Raw genomic sequence first — 25,440 nt, forward strand, 5'->3', positions numbered from 1 at the left:
CTTCGGTGACACTTTCCCGATTTTGTGTCCCAGGCAATTAAAGTAACTAGTTGCTCGAGTGACCTTTACACAGATTTTTTGTGTAGCTAGTACATGAATAACTTACAAAATCTATACCCTTACGATTTGGGGGGGGGGGGATAATGTCGCACCAAATAGCTTTTTAGTCCCTACAATGATTAGCGCAACCACAACATCCTTCTCCTCCTCTTTTCTATTACCTGGGGGGGGGGGTAATGTCGTACCAAATAGCTTTTTAGTCCCTACAATGATTAGCGCGACCACAACACCCTTCTCCTTCTCTTTTCTATTACCTGGGGGGGGGGGGATGTCGCACCAAATAGCTTTATATTCCCTACAATGATTAGCCCAACCACAACATCCTTCTGCTCCTCTTTTCTATTACCTACTTGTTGCAGAGTGCCATGTAAACTGTTGCCATCTCTCTTGATTCAATGCCACTCTCCTATCTTCTTCAACAATCATGCCTGACTGTCTCAGGTCTTCTATTACATAACACACCCTGTCTTTCCTGGACGCCCTTGTTTCCACTTGTCTTCTTCCTGTCTGTCTCAAATCATCTTCACCAGACTGTCATCTACTTTTTCTGCACATCTACCTGAACCACCATAATCTGTTCTCTCTGACCTTCTGTGCAACTGGCGCTACTTTGGCTTCTGCTCCAATATCCTAAATTCTTAGCCTGTTACAAAGTGTGCATCCTACCACCCATCTCAGGCACTTCACATCCATCACATTTAGCTTCTTCAACTGCTCTGCCTTTACTGCCCAGGTTTCTGTACCACACAATCGTACTGGCCACACTTTCAGCTTCTTTGGCATTCTTCTGTAATACACTTAATAGATTCATAGGCAAGTGGGCCATTTTAAGCCTATCCAATTTCCCGTCTAGAATCAAACCCTGTACCTCTTGTTTGGGAGGTAAACACCTTAACCATATACCAACATCTTTATTATGCTTTGTGCCAGTTAGTTGCAGCAACTATGATTCTAGCTATGGCTTCCTCATTCAGACTTCCCTTCTCCTCAAGCACCCCTCCCAGACACTTGATGCTCTTAACCTGTTCCTCTACTTTTACTTTTATCCTTCGTCTCAGCTTCTTCCAATTTCCCCAATTTGCTACCATTACAAATGCCTTATCTGTACTCAGTTTCTTCCCATGTTTTGCATTCCATTCCCCTATCCTTTGCTGAAGTTCTTGCATAGACTTTGTCTGTAATGCCACCTATCTGTATACAGCAACCTGCTGATCTATCCCCTCTGACCTGTTTGCTAATACAGTCCACCACCAATAAGAAACTTCTGTCAGTGACTAACAATACCAGCCAATCTACAAGATACATCCAATATTTTTTACAGCAACTTACTGGGTCACCAAAGTGGCTCTGTGTAGTAAAGGGCACAACCAGTTTTGATAGCCTTAACACCACTGGGGTCCTACTACCATCCTTACTGCCATTAACTGCTGGGATAACTCCACTTTCTAGTGTATCATAATGAGACATGGGTGCTGCCATAGTCGGGGGGGTTATGGGATTGGTAGCCATCATGCCACTGGTGACCCTCCTTGCATGGCAGTTCCAGGCCAACACACATGGCATTAGCACACTATTCTGGCCTCCAGTCTATGAGGCAGCATCACTCCAGGTAGTGCCATATTCTCCCACCACAAGATAAGGTGGGTCATATTAGCTGGGCAGGCCGGATGAAAGAGATTCTGGCTGGCTAGCCACAAACACAACTGTTGTGCCAGCACAAAAGGTTATCCTATATCATTAGACTGCACAACTACAACTCCATTAACAAGAAAAACAAACACCATGTTTACAAAGGAACATGTCTGCACAAATACATAGTACTGTGTTATTCCTTCTCAACTGACAATATCCATGTCACAGTAACACCAAGACATTCCTCATAGTCACACTTGGCAATACATAACATGCCTCTGAAAATATTACTCATTGTTTCTTGGTATTCATCAATTCTTCTCAACTTTACTCATTTCTTAACACACTCCTAACTTGTCTGGTGAAAAAACAAAACAAAAAAAAAAGTGCACACAGCTGCTCCACAGTTTGTTTTTTGACCCCATCTTAGTTAATCAGTCTGACTACTCTGTCCATCCAGAAATCTACATTGTGTGGCAAGTTCATAAGTAGTTTCTAGCATTCAGGCCACGAGACCACTGAGGAGCCTGATCCAATTTCCCAAGTGCCCCAGAAGATCATCAGGTTCATAAAGGAAGGCTCAGGAAAACAAACACTACACTACAATAAACAGTTTGCCAACAGCTCAGCGCTTTAATTCACTGCAAAACTGCTAGACATTATACTTGCTGACGGCAAATAAGTAAATTTTACTGATCAAAAATGCATAGAACCAATGGGTCGTACAAGCTCAAATTATGCCAAAACTCTCAGAATTGAATTTAACACAAAAAAAGTTGTCTTTATTCGTTTTGGCAAGGAGAATAGTTATCACTCTTATGCTACAGAATATGAAATCATATTATGTTTTTATTTATTTGTAGCTCGTTAACCAGGACTATGAGCTGGTAGAGGACACTTTTCAGACACGTGACGTGAAGTACCATCAACTCGAGTTCAAGTCTTGGTGACTTGATATTCTAAAGAAATAAAAAGGATTTGGTTTTCTGCTAGTCTGATAAGATCCTCCAACATCTAACCCATTGTTGTCGGTATCGTATAGATCTACCTTGTTGGCAGTCTTCCTCTGCACCTTGTACCCTCAGTTCTTCCAATCATAATATCCTTTTCCAGAGATCTTTCCCTTTGAACTGTGACTGTAGTACGGCAAGCCCAGTTTCATCATTTGTGTTTCGAGTGGCATTTCCACTATGATTGACTTATTGGTCCATCTCTCTTGTCCATGGCACAGACAGCATTCTTCGCAAGCACCACATTTCGAATGAGTCAATCTTCTTTCGGTCTTGTTTCCAGATCATCCAGCTTTCACAACCGAGAATATGACAGTCTTTCTTTGTCATCATAAAGACTTTTTCTTAACTGTATAACATGTTCCGGTAATGCCATTTGCAATAAAGTTACCATAGTTTTTCATGATTGACACAGTTGAAGGCCTTGCTGTAGTCAATAAAGCAAAACTAAATAGGTTTCTGATGGTCCTTAATCTATTCTAATATCCATCGAACGTCAGCAATATCATCTCTTATCCCTTTTCTGTTCCTGAATTCTGCTTGAGATTCTGGCAATTCTCTAGCTTTTAAAACTGGTCTGCCCAATCTTTTACTACTGAAGCAGACAAATAACTGGTCAGTCTTTCTTTGGTCCTGTGAAGGTAAAAACGCAGTTGCCTATGTGCACCAAGAAGATGAAGGGTGAATTCACCTTTTTTTTTTCAAAGCTATGGAAGAAAACTGGTAAATTTATGACCTGATTGATGATTGTTTCAGAGGCAATTTTTGGTAGGAAAGAAGGACTGGTATGTAAAGTAACCTTACCCTTGTGAAAAAACAAATATGGTGGTTTGGAAGACCATGCTTGTAGTTCAGATACTGATCTTGCAGATGTTATAGCTACCAGAAAAACAGTTTCCCAAGAAAGAAGTTTGAGATCCACTTTAGGTGATGGTTCAAAGGGAAGATTACTACAGTCTGCAAAACCATAGTGAGATCCCAAGGTGGAGTAGGGTCCTTTAATAGGAGGTCTAGGTAAGATGGTAACCCTAAGAAAGGCTTTACATATTTCTGATGATGCTAAAGAAGAAGCATTTTCATCGATGTGATAGAGATGGCTGCTAACTGGACTATAACAGTAGAAGAGCTCGCTCCACTCTGGAAAATCGGGGCAAGGAAATCTAAAACAGCTGGAAGCAGAGCAGTAAAGGGGTCTAATTCTCTCTGATGAGCCCAAACAGAGAACCTTTTCCATTTACTTTCATAAACCTTTCTCATTTGAGGTTTATGAGACGATACTAGGATTTTTTGGATTGTGGCGGAAAGCCTGGAAATGTCTAGCCATCATCGGAAATGGAAAAACCATGTGGTCAACTTGAGGCCTGCAATATCTGGGTGAACTCACCATGACTGGTGAGACAGGAGGTCCGGACTTGGATCCAGTGTCCAAGAGGAATGTAGTAAATGAGACCAAAGGAAGGGAAACCATTCTTGTCCAGGCCAGAAGGGAGCAATGAGGATCACTCTGCTCTTCAACCAAAGTGCTTTCTGCAGAAATTTGGGGAGGAGAGGCATGGGAGGGTAAGTGCAAAGGAGTCTGGAGTACCAAACATGGACTGGAGCATCTCTCGGTCACCAGAACCTACTACATTTGTAGTTGAGGAGGGGATGAAAAAAGGTTGCAGCAAGGCTGACTGATTCCCAGTGAGAGTGCCACGTGAAGCAAAAAAATCCCTTGATTTTACCAGTAGATGCCTGGTCAGTGTGGTAAGGAGCCAGTCATCTAAAAAGGAAAATACTCTGAATCCAAGCAGTCTCAGGTGAGCTGCTACCACTGCCATGCATTTCATAACATCCTGGGGGCTGTAGTGAGACGAAAGGGCAGAGCTCTGAACTGATAATGACTGGCTCCCAGACAGAAATGTAGATTCCTTCAAGTGCACTTGTTTAATTTGATGTGATAGTACTCATCTTGAAGATCGATTGAACACGTCCAGTCATCCTTCTGATAAAGGAGCATCTGAATTTGGAATTTTTTTACAAACGGGTTCAAATGACTTGTATCCAAAATTGGTCTTAGGTCCCTGTCTTTTTTTGGCACCAAAAAGAACCTTGAGTAAATTCTGAATCCTGTTTGGCCTGGTGGAACCTCCTGGATGACTCTTTTGTCTAGCAACTTTACAATTTCTTGAACTGCTAGCTCCCTCTGACTGGGTGGAACATCAGGGAGATTTTTCATTGGTCATACCAGAATTAATCATCATCTGGATGTATTCCTTTGTACCCAAAGATCATTGGTGATAGCTAACCAGGCATTCTGGTGCAAGGATAAGCGGCCCCAACTGTCTCCAGAAATGGACTGCTGGGCAACCTTTCAGGAACACTGATAGGATCTGTCCGAGAAAGAATCTCAAGACCCTTGGTTCTGCGGACCCCCTTTGCCACCTGGGCGAGGTCTACCATTGTAATTATCCTCCCCCCCCCCCCTGCTTCTTGAAGGGAATTCCCCACATCACTCCTGGAAAGTACTTGAGACTTCTTCAACCACATTTTCTTACCACCAAGATGATTCCTGCAAAAGGGACTCTGTAGGGTAGAAAAGCGAATTCTAATGGCAGACAAGGTCTTTCCATCCTGTTCACTATGGGAGTGAGTCTGTTTTACTGCTGGCCCAAACAAGGATGATCCATCAAAGGAAGCACTGATGAATGACTCCTTGAAGGGTTCCATGAAATTGCACAACTGCATCTAGGCATGTCTCCTCATGGCTATGCCTAAACAGGAAGCCCTTGAGGGACCTTCTGCAGCACGTGACATCAACCTCATGGACACATCTGTAACTGATTGGTGGGTGGCCATTTGTGAGGAAAAGGATTTCTGTTCCTCTGCAGACATGGACCCTGGGGCAGAATTGGAGAGTTCCTTTATTAAGTCCCTCTAATCTGGAAAAATGTGCCAGGTAGTTCAATAATCTCAGAGCAAATGTCTCTGATGCATAAACCCACTTCCCAAACCTATCCAAGGCCCTAGACTCTGCCAGGGGATGGACAAAGGAGTTCTGTTCCACAAGCTCCTTTTTGATGGCTCCTGCAACAACCATGGCATCTACAGAAATCTCTTTTATCCGGTAATGTCTATCGGACAGGGTACTTAATATTTTATCAGGGCATTTGGAAATAGACTCCACGGAGTCCAGTTCCTTCCATGCTCTGCAGGAGACAAGATCTATATGATCATCCACAGGGGGCAACAACCCAAGATATAGATGGGCCAGACACAAAGGCTCCCAAAAACACCGATTCCTCCCGGGAAGGGGTTTGGGAGGACCAACCACCTTTCTAATGAAGGCTCTCTAGTACGTCTAAATGAGATATCTACAGGTGGGGGTCTATATTAGAAGACTGAAGATGCATTCTTTCGAATACGTCTTGGTCGAACTTAAAAATCAGAAAACAGAAAATATCGAAGTGGCTGTTAAGCGAATTCTTTCCTTGTAAAAGAATTTGCTTGACCGCTTCGGTACTTTGCCATTTTCAGCACTGTAGTGCGGTCTCGGAGTTGGTATATTTAAGTAAGGGGGGGTGGGGGGCAAAGACCCCCACTTAATGTAATGTTTAAATTGATTTTTATTTTTAATTTTTGTTGGAACAGCGATTTTTTTTTCCCCTTAGGAAAAAAAAATTGCTGTTCTGACACTTCAACATTGTAAGCTTTCGCTTACATAGGGTCAATCAATCACCGTTCACTTTTTTAAGCATGCGGTGATTTAATATAGACCCTTCAGGTGGAGATCTAAGGGACCCTTCCCCCTCATCAAAGTCGGTGTCTTCTGTGAGGGATTCCTATTGGGAATAAAAGTGTCGCCTCTCTTGCATGTCCTCTTCCAAGGGACCTCCTGAGTGGTATGCTCCAGGGAGGTATCGGAAGAGACAGGGAGCTCATTCAATGGAATGGTTTGGAAGCTTTAGTTGGCTGTCCCTTGAGGTGTAGAATGTGAAGGCTCAGACACATGATCCACAGGAGGAGTAGGGTACAGATCCGAAGAAGTGAAGAGTCCACACTTCTCTCTGTTGACAGCAGACCCTCTTCACCACCTCAAAGGCAGAGGGGCCCGGAGAGACCAAGGACAATCCTACCAGGGCCGAGGCTCCCAGAACAGACAATCCCTGAGCCCCCCGACCTCTGCTCTGAGGGAGGAATCACAGCTGAACTATCATGCACCGAGGCTCTGAGACAAAGCGATAACTCAGAAAAACTTAAAAATCAGCCCCGATGCTTCGGCTCCAAGAACGGTTGTGCTCCAACAGTGTCTGAGACGATCGAGTCAAGGAAGTCAGCATTAAAATTGGAATAACCTTCAGATCAGACATTTCGACTCCTGGAGCTTTTGGATTCATGGACTCCAAAATGGTGGTCATATCAGAGGAGTAATTACAGGTAGAAAGGCAGGTTGGGGGCTCACAGATCTGTTGGGAGTTGGAGCTGGCAAAACACCCATCTGGATCTGTGTTATGAGGAATTTCCTCATCATCTTATCCACCTCTGCTTCAGAAAGACTACCGGAAGAGCTAACTGAAGAGGATGCGGAAGGTGGGCTTGACAACTTCTTCAGAGTCTCCTGCAAGAAAGTGGACCTCAGTCTTGAAAACACTAATTCCAGAGAGAATCTAGGAGCTACTGAGCCAAGAAGATGGAGCCATAGGCTGTTTTGGATCTGAAGGTTTTTGGATCTGAAATTTTAGGAACCTTTTTAGGAGGTTCTATAGTGGATGTGTGTGGAGGAGTCCTGGCAGAAGAGCACTTATGGTGCTCCCTGGGCTCCTCAGATTTCTGAGAGGGGGTTTGAGCCCCTGAAAAAGTACTTGAGGAAGAAGCAGAAGTGGGAAGGAGGTCTTTTAGAATGAGCCTGTTCCTCCTATCACTGATTGCTCTTGCACAAACAGCACAAGAACTATCCAGACAGGCTGGATCTAAACAATAAACGGACTTCCTATGGACATTAGAATTGGGGATCTTATGCCCACAGGAAGTGCATTTCTTAAATCCAGCAAGTTTATCAGCCAAAAAGGACGAAGGTCTACCAAAAAAAAAAGAACTAATAAAAGACTTTTAAGAGAAAGAGTTGTAAGAAAGGGAGAACTACCAACAATGGTAGTTACAGAAATATACCTGCAGGTATAAAATGGAGAGGGAAGGAAGAAACAGACTAACAACGATGGTATAAAAAAGAAAAATTATTTAAAAATGTGGTAGAGTGGTAAGTTAAGGTAAGGACGGTATTAGATACTAAAAGGCAGAAAAGGATAAAACGGGTCAAAAAATTAAATTTTCACTCACATACCCAACAGGAACTTGATAAATTGCAGTCCTGACCATCCTGAAGTGCAGCAAACAAGATCTGGGGCATGGTTGTGGTCAGGGGCATTATGGGCAAGGGAGGAGCTTGAGATTTGGATCGGTTCGAATCTTTAGAAAGTGGTAGAGTCTGATCAGAGGATCAGATGCAAACCCATTTGTTGAGGAAAGAATGAAATTGACAATATAAGATTTGTATGTTATCGCAGCAGGTCTCCCAAGGTTGATTAACTCCCCAACAATCTGTCTCTGCTTTTCATTTGCAATCCTTCGAGACACATGATATCTGCTGTAACACAAAAACTTACAAGCTGTTTACATTTCCATGGAAAATGAAAGTACTGGACTGATGTATTCACAATTTTACGGAGGAAGCCAACAGGAAATTAACTGCCGTCACTAAGGAGGGGAGTGACTGCAGAGATGCAGTCTTTAACAATGAAGGTAATTCATCTCGGGACTGGTTACTTAATTAAATAATGACATACGCTGGCTCTTAACAGTTATTATTATGGCACTTTTTTATATCACATTACAGGACACTGTAGGTTTTTACATGTAAAAGCACTGAGGAAGGCGATTATGAAAGGAAGAACCACGTTTGTTTATTAGCTTCATCAAAGAAATTACTTCAAGGGTTTAAGTGAAAGAAAGAAAAGCACTGTATCAGAACACGAGGAATGTACACTACTTAAAACTGCCTGTAATAGTCTCTCTGAAACATGCCACATTGCCAGTGGGATAATGCTTTTAATTTAATTCAATTTGTTAACTAGGAATTCTTACCAGGCCACTTGCAATCCTTTCACACAGTAGACTGAAAAGTACAAGAAAGTGGACTCGCTGTTCTGGTTATATATTATCAACGTGGAAGCTGATGGGATTCAAACCAATATCCTACTCTGCAGCTCAGTGTCTACTGCTTCCTCCTGACATGCAATAACTAGCCTGCCATGTCTGTAACTAAATGTCATGTGACTAAAAATTGGGACCAGACTCCAAGATAACAATTTCATTGCATTTTAAGTCCGTTTTATTTCACAAACATAATAGTCATTGTTCCTCTTATGTTAATTTTTAAAGACTGCCACATCTGCAAACAAGAGTTGCACAATAATCACAACTAAAGCAGTGCAGGCATTGTCAGTGACTGCTTAGCTCCCATATCAGTTCAGAAATCAGAATGACAGATGCTTCAGAAAGTACAGTTGTGTACACTTACCATAAATGTAGATGTTAAGAGTGTATTCACTGTTGCAGTCATCACACTTGGGTTATCTGCTTGCAGGTAGCCCAATTTCGACCCGAATACCAGTCTTGAGATTTCTGCGTCAGATGCTGTCACTTCTTCCATGAAGTCAGGTCGTCAGGGGTATAAAACATGCAGCAGACAGCATTACATCAGTTTTTCTTGCCCCAAATGTCAGGAGCCCCCAAAATAGGAAGCAATTACATGGTATGGAACACCTTCAGTAAAAAGTAAATACCATAACCATAAGATATGGCCACAAAGAGTAAAGGTAGAAAGCATAGAGAAGTTAGGAGGCTGGAGGGAGGGTAACCATGACTGCAACAGTGAATACACTCAAACATCTACATTTCTGGTAAGTGTACACAACTGTACTATGTTCTTCGTGTTTCACTGTTGCAGTCATCACACTTGGGTTGATCCCCAAAGCTGAGGAAGAGTGGAGGCAGTCAAGAAGTATTAGAGCTAGCTAGCAGGCCTTGCAAGACTGCTGTGGCAAATCCAGCTCTGGATTTAGAAAAGACAGGTAAAATGGTAATGCTTGGTTAAGGTGTGTGCAGAACTCCAGGTTGCAGCTTCTAGGACGTCCCTGGTAGGGACTCCCCTGAGAAATGCTGTAGAGGTTGAGGTAGCCCTAGTGGAATGAGTTCTGATCCCCTGTGGGGTAGGTTTAGTTTTCCACGGTGTTTGTAGCAGAAATGGATGCAGTGTGCTATCCATTTGGAAATGGTTTGCTTTGAAATGGTCTTGCCGTCTGCCCCTGTAGCAAAGCTGACTACAGCTGGTCAGTTTTTCCCGAGAGGCTTAGTCCTGTCAAGGTAGAACCTGAGCTGTCTGTGCACGTCCAAGGAGTGCAGGATCCTTTCCCCTTTATGCCAAGGTTTAGGGAAAAAGGTTGGTAAAAGGATGGATTGGTTTAAAGCCACACTTGATACCATCTTGGGCATAAATGATGGGTTAGTCCTGAGGGCAACCCTGTCCGCATGGAAAATAATGAAGGGTTCCACTCAGATGCTCTTCTTGCTGAAGTGATGGCTAGAAGTAAGGCTGTTTTCCAAGAGAGGAATTTTAACTCTGCTGTAGCAGCAAGCTCAAAAGGGGGAAGCGTGAGCTTCTCTAGTATAAAGTTAAGGTCCCAGGCAGAAGTGGGGTGCTCCTCGGGGGTCTTAAGTTGTTAGCTCCTCTCAGGAACTGTTTGATCAGAGGGAGAGAGAAGAAGGGTGGCTCAGTATTGTAATGAGCTGAGATGGCAGAGGCATAAATCGTAAATGATGAGAAGGATAGGCCTTTGTGAAGTAGCTCTGCAAGGCAATCTAGGATTTGAGGTAAGGTGGGCATGGCTGTGTCCTTTCCTTGAGACTGGCTCCAGGAACAGTATCTTTTCCATTTTTCTGAATAGGACTTCCTAGAACTAGGCCTTCTGGCCTCAAGGATGACATCCAGCACCTGTTTGCTGAGGGTTTCTGGTGGTGTATTCAGGGAATAAGCCAGGCTGCAAGGGTCAGGGTGTTTGCAGCTGAGGATGCAAAATCTGTCTCTCCTACAGGGACAGCAGAGGGGGGTCTGATGTAGGTGTCAGGGTGGCACTGTTGTCAGACTGCGTAGGAGTGGGTACCAGTGCTGGCGTGGCCAGTCTGGTGCAATAAAGATTGTCCTTGGCCTGTCCTGTTTGATCTTGAGTAGTACTTTTGAGAGGAGGGGCTCAGGGGGAAAGGCATAGATTGAGAGGTTTTCCCATGTAAAGGATAGGGCATCCACTTTCCATGCTTGGCTGTGGGGATTTCTGGTGCAAAATTTGCTCAATTGATAGTTTTGGGGGGAAGCAGAGGCCCACCTCTGGTGTCCCCCACCTGTGGATTAGAAGTTTGAATGGGTTGGGTTCAATTTTCCACTTGTGTGGGTCCAGTAGATTTCTGCTTAAATCGTCTGCGAGTGAATTTTGTTTGCCTGGCAGGAATTGAGCTTGCAGGTGCACTTGATTGCTCAAGGCTGTGTTCCACAGGTCCATGGCTAACCTACAGATTGGGTAGGAACGATTTCCTCCCTGCTTGTTTATATACCACATAACTGTGGTGTTGTCTGTCTTTATCAAGAGTTATCCTGGAAGGATAAGGTATTTGAAGTCTGTCAGCGCATTCTGTACAGCTAACATTTCTTTTTGACTGATATGCAGGTGAATATGTCCTGGGTTCCATTTGCCTGCTATGTTAGCCCCCCATGCATAGTCTGATGTGTCTGTTGTTAGGGTTTGGGCGGCAAGGTGTTGAGTGAAAGGGAGTCCCTTGTTGTGGTTGCAAGCCTCTGCGCACCAAAGGAACTCCTTCCTTAGACAAGGAATGCTAGGAATCAGTGTTTCCAGGTCCTGAGAATGTTGACACCAAAGACTTTTCAAGTACCACTGAAGTTTCCTCATATGCAGTCTTGCATATGGAATTAGTAGAATACATGAGGCCAGGAACCCTAGGGCTTGCAGTATTTTTCTTGCAGATAGCTGGGTTTTGGTGGCCAGTAGTTTGAAGTAATTTGTCAAATATACCTGCTTTTCTGGAGTGAGGAATGCCATCTGGGAAGTTGTGTTTAAGCTTGCAGGAATACAATCTTTTGGCTGGGTACCAGATGTGATTTCTTTTTGCAGATGGTATACACCAGAGAAGTTAGGAGTCTCTTTACTAACATCAGGTGCTGAAGTAGCAATTCCTGACTGTCTGCCTGAATCAGGCAATCGTTCAAGTATGGGTAAATTTGAATATTTCTCTACCTGCAGTATGCAATGGCTGGAGCCAGGCACTTTTGAATACCCTGGGTGCAGTAGATAAGCCAAAGGGAAGTGCAGAGAACTGATAGTGCATAGAACCTGCCACAAAATGTAGATATTTCCTGCAAGTTTCCCTTTTGGGGATGTGCAGATAAGCTTCTTTTAAGTCTAGGGTGACCAGCCAGGAGTCATTGGCTAGCATAAGAAGCAGCTGCTGGAGTGTAAGCATTTTTAATTTTGGTATCACCAGGAAGGTGTTGAGAATGGACAGATCCACGAAAGGGCGCCAAGAGTTCACTTTTCTGGGCACCACAAACATTCTAGAGTAGAAACCCTGTCCCCTTTGCTCTACTGGAACAGGTTGAATAGCTCTGATACTGAGAAGAGAAAGTACTTGCTTTTGAGCCTCTGCCCGCTGGTTTGGAGAAAGGTCTGGCAACCCACTTGGGGGTGGCAGTGAGTGGAAGTAGAATATGTACTCCTGGGATACAATGTTTAGGATCCATTGGTCCTGGGTAATGTACTTTCAGTTTTTTGCATGCAGGGCGAGTTCTCCTCCTAGGGGTGAAAGTAAATGGGCATGGCTGGGAAGGATGACAGACAAGTCATTGTGAACTTTTTCCATAAGGGGTGGCTTACCACTCCCTGTTTTTTTAGGTGGGAGCACTCCATTGTTTAGATCCCTGCCTACCCTGAGACTGTAGTCTTTGTGGTCTGTTGCCCCTGGGCTTGGACTGGAAAAGACCAGTTTTTAGAAGGTCAATGCCTACTGAATCTAGGCGGGTGTACCTGTAAGAAATCTTTAACAGTTTGCATAGATTTAGCTTTTTCCTTCATCTTTTTAAGAACAACTTCTGCTTTTGTACCAAACATTCTTGGTTTAATGGAGCATCTAGTAATTTTGCTTTGACATGGTCTGGCAAGATTTGTTCCTTCAGCCAAGCATGCCTTCTCTCAGTACAGACCCCGTAACAGCAGCCCTGCAAGATGCTTCTAAGGCATCAAAACCACACTGCAAAATATATTTACTAACTTGGTTTGCAGAATGCATTAACTCTTGTAAATCTTTATTTTCTGTACAATCAGGAATCAACAACATTTTTTGTTTAATTAGTTCCATAATATGCTGCTGGTACTTCAACATGTGAAACTGGCAATTCAAAGCCCTGATGGCAAGAGTTGCAGAGGTATATACCGTCTTACCCAATCCGTCTAAAGCTCTAGAATCCCTGTCTGAAGGGGTAGGGTTTTTGGCTGTAGTAGCCTTAATACCTTTAGGTCCCTGGGAAATGGTCTCTGGATCCACAGTGGGACTTTTAGAGAGAAATTTGTGAGAGTCAGGTACTCTGTAGTACCTGTCAGGCTTTCTAGGAGCTGGTGGCAAAGTATCAGGGGTAAGACTGGATTCCATGAAGACATCATCTGCAATATCCAGGACAGGGGGTATAGCTAGAGGCCTGTGCTGAGGCAAGTCTAAAAATTATCTGAGTCTCTTTTGGACTGTGGGTAGTCCTGGCATTCCCAGTGAAATGCTCTCTTAAGGTATGCAAGGTTTCACCAAAAGAAAAGTCCTCTGGAAGGGAGGCAGAGGGAATAGAATCCTCTGCATCTGAATCCTCATAGGTAGATAAGGGTATGTGTCCTGGTAATCAGAGGGATCAGAGTCATCGGACTCATGGTCTGTAGAATCAGAAGGAAAATCAATTCTTTGTCTTTTAGAGGGGGAAGGCTGGCTACCCCTAATTAAAGTAATAAGGTCTTCAGCTATTCTAAGAATTTGTTTCTGTGGCATGGGAGCTTGAGAATGCACTTTAGTCGTTGGTTTCCTAGGTGTAGTGTGAACTCTGGGCCTGAGAAACTCGGCAGTTTTAGTCAGAAATGAAGTAGTCGGTTTAATACGAACATCGGAAGGTCTGAATACACCCTCAGAAGTTGGTGCCTGCACAGTGGCTCTGAACCCATCCAAGGTAGAGACATCCGCAGGTTCCATAGTTGAAGAAGCATCTCGTCGCATACTCGACTCCGAATGGGTCTCAGTAGAGGCCTGCGAATCTGAAGAAGCGGGTATCAGGGGCTGCGAAAGTGCCTGAGTACCAGCGGACTGGCGACTAGCTTAACAGAAGCGTCGTCGGCAGCTTTGGACCTATGCGGTCTGTCTCTGTCTTTATCCTTAAGTTTTTTTCAGAAGATCGTTAGTTGGATGGCTTATTGAAGCCATTTCAGAATATGGAAAAAGTACAGTTTTGTACCTACCATAAATGTAGATGTTCGAGGATCTCCATTGCTGCAGTCCTGACATATGGGTACTCTGCTGTCCACCATCGGCCCGAATACCAAAGGGCTAGAACCGGCGTCGGTCATCGGCGCCCGAGACTGACGTAAGTACGTGTCAGTACAAATGCGCATGACCGACGCCATAACCTCAGTCTTTCTTGCCTCAGACGTCAGAATGCAAAAAACACCACCCAAAACCCCAATCTAAAATGAAAAAGGGGGAAGGAGGGAGGGAAAAGTGGACTGCAGCAATGGAGATCCTCGAACATCCACATTTATGGTAGGTACAAAACTGTACTATGTTCTTCGTCTCCCATTGCTGCAGTCCTGACATATGGGTAGAATCCCAGAGCAACGGAAAAAAGGGAGGCTGGTCAACTAAATAGCATTAGGAGCTGCAGACATGCCCTGTAAGACTGCAGTGGCAAACCCAGCCCTAGACCTAGAATAAAGAGGCAAATGATAATGCTTTGTAAAGGTATGTACAGAACTCCAAGTAGCTGCCTCTAGAATGTCTTTAGTAGCAACCCCTCTCAAAAAAGCAGTAGATGTGGCCGTAGCCCTAGTAGAATGAGGCCTGATCCCAACTGGAACCTCCTTTCCATGATGAGAGTAACAAAAAGCAATACAATGGCCAATCCACTTGGAAATAGTTTGTTTCGAGATCGCTTTCCCTCGTGAAGTCACAGCAAACAAAACAAATAATTGTTGAGATCTTCTGAACTCTTTGGTTCTGAACAAATAATACCTTAACTGCCTATGTACATCCAAAGAATGCAAAACTTTTTCCCCTTCATTTTGGGGGTTAGCATAAAAAGTAGGCAAATGTATAGATTGGTTCAATGCCACATTAGAAATCACCTTAGGCAGAAAAGTAGGATTAGTACGTAAGGAAACTCTGTCCTGGTGAAAAATCAGAAAAGGTTCCACTGCCATGAGAGCCTGTAATTCAGATACCCTTCTAGCAGAAGTAACAGCCAATAAAAAAGCAGTCTTCCAAGACAACAACTTCAATTCAGCAGCTGCAGGTTCAAAAGGAGGCGGAGTCAGTTTTTCCAAAACAAAATTAAGATCCCAGGTAGGAGTAGGAGCCCCGTGGGGTCTTATATTCTTGCCCCTCTAAGAAACTGTTTAACCAATGGATGTGAAAATAAAAGAGGGTCACCATCATAGTGAGCAGAAATAGCTGCAGCATGCACTGTTACAGAAGAGAAGGACAAACCCTTGTCCAATAAAATAGTCAAATATTGCAATGTACAACTCAAATTAGGCAATGTGACATCAAAGCCTTTAGCTGAACTCCAAAGAAAAAATCTCTTCCATTTATCAGCATAAACTTTTCGAGTACTAGGACGCCTGGCTTCCAAAATAACATCCAAAACTTGTTGAGGGAGCTGAAGGCCCTCATTCTCTAAAACCGAATGCGCCAGGCTGTCAGGTGTAGGGATTGCACCCTGACATTGAGAAAATGATTGTTTTCTTGAGACAATAAGTGAGGAATCCGTGGTAATGGCCAAGGTGTCCCATGAATTAAGCTCCTCAACAGAGGGTACCAATGCTGACGAGGCCAATCCGGTGCTATAAGGATCATGCAAGGTTTGTCCCTCCTGACTTTCAACAGTACTTTTGGAAGAAGAGGCAGAGGAGGAAAGGCATACACGTGAAGGATGCTCCAACTAAAGGATAGTGCATCTATTTTCCAGGCTTTTGGATGAAACAGCCTTGTGCAAAACAGAGGTAGTTGGAAATTCAGAGGAGAAGCGAACAGATCTATGTCTGGAGTTCCCCAAGCCATGGTCAACTGAAGAAATACCTGAGGGTCCAACTTCCATTCGTGAGGATCCACCATCTGTCTGCTCAGAACATCTGCTAAAGAATTTTGTGCTCCTGGCAGAAACTGTGCTCGAAGAGTGATGTGCAGATTTAAAGCAGTTTCCCATAACAGCACTGCTTGTCTGCAAAGAGGGTAAGAATGAGTTCCCCCCTGCTTGTTGATGTACCACATGACAGTTGTGTTGTCTGTTCGAATCAACACCAGTCCTGGTTGAAGTAGATCCTTGAATGCTTTCAATGCAAATTGAACTGCCAGCATCTCTTTCATGTTGATATGCAAGTGAAGTAGCTCCGGGGGCCAAAGGTCTTGAATCCATTTTCCTTTGAAATGAGCTCCCCAGGCTGACTCCGAGGCGTCTGTCGTTAATATCTGACTTGCCTCTGGTTGGGTCACAGAGAGTCCCTTGTTTAGGTGACATTCCTGAGCCCACCACACAAATTCTTTCTGAATGCAAGGTAGAATTCGAATGACAGTGTCCAAATCGTGGCTGTGTTGAGTCCAAACGCTTTTGAGATACCATTGTAGCTTCCTCATATGCAGTTTGGCATTGGGTAAGTACTAGAATGCAAGATGCCATGAACCCCAAGGCTTGAAGGACTTGTCCTTGCAGTCAGCCTGGACATTACTGATAGCTGTTGGAAGTATAGGTGAAGATTTCTTTGTTTGTCCGGGGAAAGAAATGCAATCTGAGTAGCTGTATTCAGTCTTACACCCAGAAAACACATCTCTTGTGAGGGTACTAGACTGGACTTTATTTCGTTCACAGAATACCCTAGGCATCTTAAAACTGTCATCACATACTGCAGATGTCGAAGAAGTTCGTGCTTGCCTTGAGCCAGTATCAAACAATCGTCCAGATAAGGATAAATTTGAATTCCTTTTAGTCTGAGAAAAGCTATTACTGGAGCCAGGACTTTTGTGAATACCCTGGGTGCAGTAGATAAGCCAAAGGGCAATGCAGAGAACTGATAATGCAAATTCCCATTCCGAAATCTCAGGAATTTCCTGCAACTGGGCCTGATAGGAATGTGAAGATAGGCCTCTGAGATCCAAAGTCACCATCCAGTGATCTCTGCCCAGCATAGGCAACAGCTGTTGCAGTGTTAACATCTTGAATTTTGGAATTTCCAGAAAGGTGTTTAGAATGGATAAATCCAGAATGGGCCTCCAAGTATTTCCTTTCTTTGGCACTAAGAAAAGACGGGAATAAAACCCTGTGCCTCTTTCCGCAGAAGGAACTTCCTGTATTGCTCCCAACTGAAGCAGAGAAGAAATTTGTGCCTGTGCTTCCAGTCTTTGCTGATGAGGCACATCCGGCATACCTTTGAAAGGAGGGAATGTGTGAAAATAAAATTTGTAGCCTCGAGTTATTATGTCCAATACCCATTTGTCTTGGGTAACCAAATGCCAATTCCTTTTGAAAAGTCCCAGTTTTCCTCCTAGAGGAGCTGCCAGCAAAGCAGAGTCCAACAGCTGAAGACACAGGTCATTGGGTCTGCTTCCGAAAGGACTGACCCCTGCCCTCCCCAGCAGAAGGGGTAGAAGAACTCAAAGTCCTAGAAGTAACAGGGCCCTACCTCTACCACGCCTCGACCTGCCCCTAGAATGAAAATCCGAAGAGGGAAAAGACCATCCCTTAGCAGGCCAATTCCTACTGAACTTAGGGGGCTGAACCTGTAACAAGTCCTTAACTGTCTGCATAGACTTAGCTTTTTCCTCCATTTTTTTCAAAACTGATTCTACTGGAGGGCCAAAAAGAACATCAGATTGCAAAGGAGCATCCATAATTCGAGCCTTAACATGCTCTGACAAGGTCTGATCTTTAAGCCAGGCATGCCTGCGAACAACAGAACTAGTAGCAGCCACCCTGGAAGAAGCTTGTAAAGCATCAAAACCACACTGCAAAGAATGCTTACCAACCTGGTCTGAAGCATGCACTAAATCCTGAAGCTCCTTACAGACAATACCTTCAGCTAAAGCATCTACTTTACATTTCAATTGACTCAGCAAATAATTCTGATACCTGAGCATATGAAACTGACAATTTAAAGCTCTCATAGCCAAAGTAGAAGAGGTATACAGTTTTTTACCCCACCTATCCAGGGCCCTAGCATCCTTGTCCAGAGGAACTGGATTCTTAACCACAGAAGCCTTAACACCTTTGGGGCCTTGAGAAATAGTTTCTGGATCAGCCCTAGGACTCTTATACAAGTACTTGTGAGCTTCCGGAACCCTGTAGTATCTATCTGGTTTAACTGGGGCAGGAGGCAGAGAATCTGGGTTAAGGGCAGCCTCAGAAAATACATCCTGAACAACATCCAGTACAGGGGGAATAGCCAAGGGCCTGTGCTGAGGTAAAGACAAGAATTCTCTTAGCCTTTTACGAGAATCAGAATAATCCTGGCCTTCCCATTTGAAATGTTCCCTCATGGAATGCAAAGTTTCAGAGAAAGAAAAATCTTCTGGAGGACGAGGGAGTAGTGTCCTCAGCCTCCGAATCAGAATAGGGAGGGAAATCCTGAAGTTCTTCCACAGAGGAATCTGACTCATTGGAAGACTGAACCAAGCCCTCCAACTCTGTCTCTAACCTGGGCCTCTTCTCAGGGGGGGGGCATAGAACCCCTAATTAAAGTAATCAAATCTTCAGCCATCTTTAACATGTGCTTCCTAGGAGCTGGACCCTGGGGATTAGCACCAGCAGGGGCAGACTTAGACTTAGAATGGGCTTTGCCTTGAGAAGGAGGAGGCCTAACCACCCTATGAGGGGAGGGAACCACTGACAACAGAGAAGCACCCTCAGCCTGGCCTAACACAGGAGAAGCCACTTCCTGTAGTAACAAAGGCTCCCCTTGAGACTCTAATAAACTGTCAGAAGGAGCCGCTGAAGCAGTCAGTGGTTCTACAGAACCGACGTCCGGAGTGGACGCCTCATCCTGTTTGGACCGCAAAGACTTTTCTTTGCGCTTCTTAGAAGAACCAGTCGTCGGAGAATCCGACGGCATGTTATAATTACAACGTTTACCAAACACCAGCCTAGCACAGTCCAACTGACGTTTAATAGTACGCTTGTTAAAAGTAGCACAAAAACGACACCCAACAACGTCGTGCTCAGGCCCTAAACAAGGAATGCAGAGTGAATGGTAATCCCTACGAGGAATCTGTTTCCCACAAGAAATACAGTTATTAACTTTTTCTGACATCCGTCAATACTGAGGCAAGAAAAAGACAAAAATGTCCCCAACGGGGTACTTAGCCCAACTTAGTCTCCGGTCTGAAACTCGAAAACCGACAATTCCAGAGCGACGGCACTTGCAAATTCTGCTTCTGCTTAGGACCATGCGGCAAGAAAGACTGAGGTTATGGCGTCGGTCATGCGCATTTGTACTGACACGTACTTACGTCAGTCTCGGGCGCCGATGACCGACGCCGGTTCTAGCCCTTTGGTATTCGGGCCCATGGTGGACAGCGGAGTACCCATATGTCAGGACTGCAGCAATGGGAGACTAAGAACATCGAGACCAAAAGAATTTAGCAACAAAGACAGCCTGATGACGAATAGTTTGGGTGTTAAACAAGGCACAAAACCGAGAGCGAGGAATGTCATGGTCTGGGCCTAAACAGGTGACGCAGTAAGAATGAAAATCTCTGCGAGGTATTTGCTTTCCACAGGCAAGACAATTGTTAACTTTTTCTGACATTGGTTAGAGGAAGAAATAAGGATCCCCAATGGGGTAGTTAGCTTTAGAAGACTTCAGGTTTGAAACTCAAAAAATGAAAATTTCAAGTAGCGGCCGACCAGCACTTGCAAACTGCTTCTGCTTCGGGATCCCACGTGGCAAGAAAAGCTGAAGTAATGGCATCGGCTGCATGTTTTACACTCCTGACAACCTGACGTCATGGAAGAAGTGACAGCAACTGACAGAAATCCCAAGACTCTGATATTCAGGCTGACTGAGGGCTACCTGCAGGCAGACAACCTATATGTGATGACTGCAACAGTGAAACATGAAGAACATCTAAAAGGTATGTGTGGTGTAACGCAGCAGTGGTAAGTTATGGAGTTGTACTACTATTACATTGAGTAGTCCCAAAACACTCACCGAGAATGTGGAAGGCACTTTGCAGTTAATGATGATTCATTGTTGTAAAATCCCTCGGCACACGAGTCACACCGTGTGTCACTTGTGTTAGTTCCTACATGGAGACAGAAAGGAAAACACGTATGAAAGAAAGACAGACTTTTACATTCACTGTATCACATCACTGTGCAATGTTGTGTGACACGGCTCATATTCAGCTACCTTTTGAGGCTCATGGCCTCTGTCTTTGCTCTTCCTTCCAGACTTGTTATCTGCTCTGTGCTGTTTGCTCTTTTAACTTTATAGCTCATCTGCCCCTCATATACCTACATTTACCTGCCTCCTAGACTGTTGTACACATTCCTCAGGAAAGGTTCTAAAAGTTCCACAAACCGTCTGCTAGACATGCCCCATCACTTTCTGAAAAAGAATACTACAGTTGTGTTAGGAAAAGTACAGTTTTGTACCTACCATAAATGTAGATGTCCGATAGACATGCAACTGCAGTCATAACATGTGGGTTTGTCCTGCCTCAGGCAGCCCTCGGTCGGCTGGATTCCAAAGTCTGGGTCCGACGTCGGCTGATGTCGCATTTCTCTCCGACGTCAGAGCGGCTGGAGTATATAAGCATCAGCCGACGCCATTTTCTTCAGTGTTTCTTGCCCCAGATGCCAGGTGCCCTCCAAGGAAGGCTGTAATCAAATTGGAAGACAAAACAGGATTCCAAACAAATAAATGAGCAATAAAACAAATACACCATAACAGATATCCCCAGCTAAGAGAAACAGGGATAGGAGTGGACCCTAGGCATAGAGGGGTATGGAGGGAGGGAAAATCCGACTGCAGTTGCATGTCTATCGGACATCTACATTTATGGTAGGTACAAAACTGTACTATGTCCTTCAAGAATGCAACTGCAGTCATAACATTTGGGTAGAATACCATAGCTTAGCTGGGGGAGGAGGTATGCTCTAGGAAAGAGATGGTGTGGCAATCAAACCCTGCAGGACTGCAAGCAAAGCCTGCTCTGGATCTGGAATATAGAGGGAGATTGTAGTGTTTGGAGAATGTATGCACAGAGCTCCATGTAGCAGCTTCTAGAATGTCCTTGGTAGGCACCTCTTAAAAATGCTGTAGAGGTGGCTGTAGCTCTGGTGGAATGTGGTCTGACATTGGCTGGAACAGTCTTTCCATGAAAGGAATAACAGAATCTGATGCAATGTCCAATCCATTTAGAAATAGTCTGTTTTGAAATTGCTTTTCCTTGGACTGCAGGGGCGTAAGCTACAAAAAGTTGTTCAGACTTCCTACTGGCCTTGGTTCTGTCCAGGTAGTATTGAAGTTGTCTGTGAATGTCCAAGGTATGCAAAAGTCTTTCCCCCTTATTCTCAGGATTGGGGAAGAAAGCAGACAGATGAATGGCTTGATTTAGAGAAACCCTTGATACCACCTTTGGCATAAAAGTAGGGTTGGTCCTTAATGAAACCCTGTCTCTATGGAAAATAATAAAGGGTGGTATTGCCATTAGGGCCTGTAGCTCAAACCCTTCTTGTTGAGGTAATTGCCAACAGGAAAGCTGTCTTCCATGAGAGAAATTGCAAGTCAACTGAAGCTGCTGGCTCAAAAGGAGGTAGAGTCAGTTTTTCTAAGACAAAATTGAGGTCCCAGGCTGGCACTGGGGCCTTTCGTGGTGGCTTAATGTTCTTCATTCCCCTGAGGAATTGTCTTAGTAAGGGGTGAGAGAAAACAGGAGGATCAGTGTTGTATCTAGCTGAAATAGCAGATGCATGTATCTTTATGGAAGAATATAAGAGGCCGTTCTTTAACATATCTGCCAAATATTCCAAGATGAGTGGGATGTTCAACAATGATGCATCCTGTCCCTTGCTGGTATTCCAAATGCTGAATCTTTTCCACTTTGCTAAGTAGACCTTTCTGGTGGATGGTCTTCGAGCCTCTGTTAGTATCTGCTGAACTTCCTTGGAAAGAGATAAGCTGAAGTTATTTATGGGATCTCCCAGGCTGTTAGTTGCAGTGTCTGAAGATTTGGATGCAGTGTTTCGAAATTGTGTTGAGTCAGAAGTAGAGGCCACTGGGGGAGGGCCCACCTCCTGGTGTGACATATGCTCCGTAGTAGTGGGTACCAGTGTTGTCTTGGCCAGTCCGGAGCTATTATGATTCCCTTGGGCTTCTGCTTTGATCTCTAGTAATACTGAGGTCATCAGTGGCAGAGGTGGGAATGCATAGATTGCTAGGGAGTTCCAGTTGAATGAGAGGGCATCTATTTTCCAAGCTCTTGGATGGTATATCCTTGTGCAAAATTTTGGTAGAAGATGGTTGAGGTGAGAGGCAAATAGGTCCACTTCTGGCTTGCCCCATGTCGAAGTGAGTTGTCTGAAGGACTTCGGATGTAACCTCCACTCGTGTGGATCTGTGAAATTCCTGCTTAGGCTGTCCGCCAACACATTGTCTTTTCCTGGAACAAACTGGGATTGTAGCTGGATGTTTAGGCTCAGTGATTTCTCCCAAAGCTGCATTGTCAGTCTGCAAAGGGGGTAAGAGTGGGTGCCCCCTGCTTGTTTATGTACCACATCACAGTGGTGTTGTCTGTCCGTATCATTAAATGGCCTTGCTGGAGTTGGTGTTGAAAACCTCGATGGCATGCATTACTGCCAGCATTTCCTTTTGGTTTATATGCAGATGTGTTTCCTTTGGAGACCATTGTCCTTGTATACACCTGCCTTCCATGTGCCCCATCCAAGGTCTGAGGCGCCTGTAGTCATGGTCTGTGGTATCTGTGGTTTTGAATGACATACCTGTGTTTTCCTGGCTCACCGAGGCCCACCATAGGAATTCCTTTGTAGGCATGGAATGAGTGGTATGATTGTCTCCAAGTTGTTGCTGTGTTGAGACCAAATGCTTTTTAGGTACCATTGAAGCTTTCTCATGTGTAGTTTTGCTAATGGAACCAATAGAATGCAGGATGCCATGTAACCCAGGGCCTGTAGGAATCTCCTTGCAGTCATCTGGGTGAGTTTTGCTAAACCTTTGAAGTAATGAGTTAACTTCTCTTGCTTGTCTTCTGTCAGGTAAGCCATCTGAGAGGCTGTGTCTAGTTTGGCTCCTAAGAAGATTATTTGCTGGGATGGCTGCAGTCTTGACTTTTGGAAGTTGACTGTGTATCCCAGAGCTTGAAGTAATCGTATGACATAATCCAGGTTTTTTGTCAACATCAATTTGTCGTCCACTTGTATGAGGCAATCCAGGTGCAGGTAAATTTGTATACCCTGGAGCCTGCAATGAGCAATTACTGAAGCCAGGCATTTTGTAAATACTCTGGGCGCAGTAGATAAGCCAAATGGCAATGCTGAGAATTGATAATGCTCTGGACTTGCAAGAAATCTGAGGTATCTTCTGCAGCTGTGTCTGATAGGGACATGCAGGTATGCCTCCTTGAGGTCCAGAGTAATCAGCCACGACTCCTTGCCCAGCATGGGAAGGAGTTGCTGTAGAGTCAGCATTTTGAACTTTAGTACTATGAGAAAGGTGTTTAATGCGGACAAGTCCAGTATTGGTCTCCAATGAGATTCTATTCTTGGAACAAGGAACAGTCTTGAGTAAAACCCCTGTTCTTGTTCTTGTTGTGGAACTTTCTATTGCTTTCATTCGAGTCAGCAGAGTGATTTGCTTGATAGCCTCTGCCCTTTGATTTTGTGGTAGGTTTGGCATGCCTTGTTTTCTTGGTAAGGTATGAAAATGAAACCTGTACCCTCGGTCTATAATGTCCAAAATCCATTTGTCCTTTGTCAGTCTGTGCCAGTTTTCTGCAAACAGAGATAATTTCCCACCCAAGGGAGCTTCTAGTTGTTCCCTGGTAGGCGGTAGTAGAGGAAAGTCATTGAGTTTGTGGTTGTTGGGCAGGTGAAACCCCTGTGTCACTTCTTTGGTTTCCTGGCTGCCATTGTCGTCCCCTGTAAGGGCCTCTGTATTGGCCTCTTCCTCGGCCACGCCTGTTCTTACCCTTTGAAACTTTTCTGGATTAGGAAAGGACCAGTTTTTTGAAGGCCAATTCCTACTGAATCTGGGGGGTTGAACCTGGAGGAAATCTTTCACAGTCTGAACTGATTTTGCTTTTTCTTCGATGGTCTTTAACACATAGGTTCATAGGTTCATAGGTTCATACTAGGCTATCTGCCCGAGGGCATTTACAAGCCTAGCCCATAGTTTTGTGGCTTACGCCACCCCTTTAGTATGGGGAACTATACCCATTATTTTGCTGTGCCTCTGTCGAGCAGTGACACTGAGGTAATCCCTGGGGTATATCTGCGATCTCCCATCCATTGGTCAAGATTTCTCTTGAACAAGGCCAGCGAGTGCTCTGCCTCACATACGGGATTTTATTCCACAGCATAGGAGTCTTTGGGTGATGAATCTATCCCTCCAGCACGTCCTATTAATAGCCGTGTCGAGGTTTAAGTCTCCCGGCCTTGTGGCTCTGACGGATCTAGATTTTTGAGGTGAAGCATATTCATCAAATCTGGGTTTGACATGGCCTTGTATGTTAGGCAAAGGTCACCTCTGAGCAAGGTAAGTTTACTGAATAGAGCTGGAGTTCTTTCAGTCGGGCAGCATAGGACAGATGTTTGAGACCCTTTATCCTTTGGTGAGGAACTTTGTGGCCTCTCCAGCTGCTGCAAGTGTCGGGTCAGATACATTCGAATGGGGCATTGTACTCAATCATTGGTCTGATGAGTGATGAGTATAGGGAGACTATGACCTCCCTTGATCTAGATGAGAATCCCTTCATGATAAGGTGGGCAATGTAGAAGGTCTTCCTAACTACTTTAGCTACATGGGTGTTGAATGACAGACTACTATCAACCTGGGTCCCCAGGTCCCTGATAACTTCTTCTGTGCTCAGTGGATTGCCACCTATTTGGTAGCTAGGGGTAACCTTGTTTTTCCTGAAGGGTATGACTATGCATTTTTGGCATTTAACTTTAGGCCATGGCTCTGGCACCAGTTATCCGTTTCTGTGAGACCCTTCTGAAGGATATCTGTGTCAGATGTGTTTTCTACTATGGCCCAGTTTGCAGTCATCTGCAAACTTTGTCAGCCATAACCCTCCTGTGTTTGCTTGTACTGGAAAAGTAGATGCCAAACAAGAGTGGGCCCAGGACTGAGCCCTGTGGTGCACCACTTGTGACAGGCTT

At 44.4% G+C, this 25,440-nt stretch overlaps 1 protein-coding gene across 1 annotated transcript in view; it reads right to left on the reverse strand.

Moving 5' to 3' along the window:
- LOC122808603 (tumor necrosis factor receptor superfamily member 1A-like) overlaps window positions 1-25,440 on the reverse strand; it is a gene marked incomplete in the record, with an annotated part of 609,848 nt that overhangs the window by 187,500 nt on the left and 396,908 nt on the right. The window contains 1 exon segment of the mRNA XM_044079560.1: window positions 20,249-20,342. Coding sequence (XP_043935495.1) covers window positions 20,249-20,342 — 94 coding nt within the window.

This window comes from Protopterus annectens, chromosome 8.part0 (assembly GCF_019279795.1).
Source record: "Protopterus annectens isolate FY-2018-M chromosome 8.part0, PAN1.0, whole genome shotgun sequence".
NCBI lineage: Eukaryota > Metazoa > Chordata > Ceratodontiformes > Protopteridae > Protopterus > Protopterus annectens.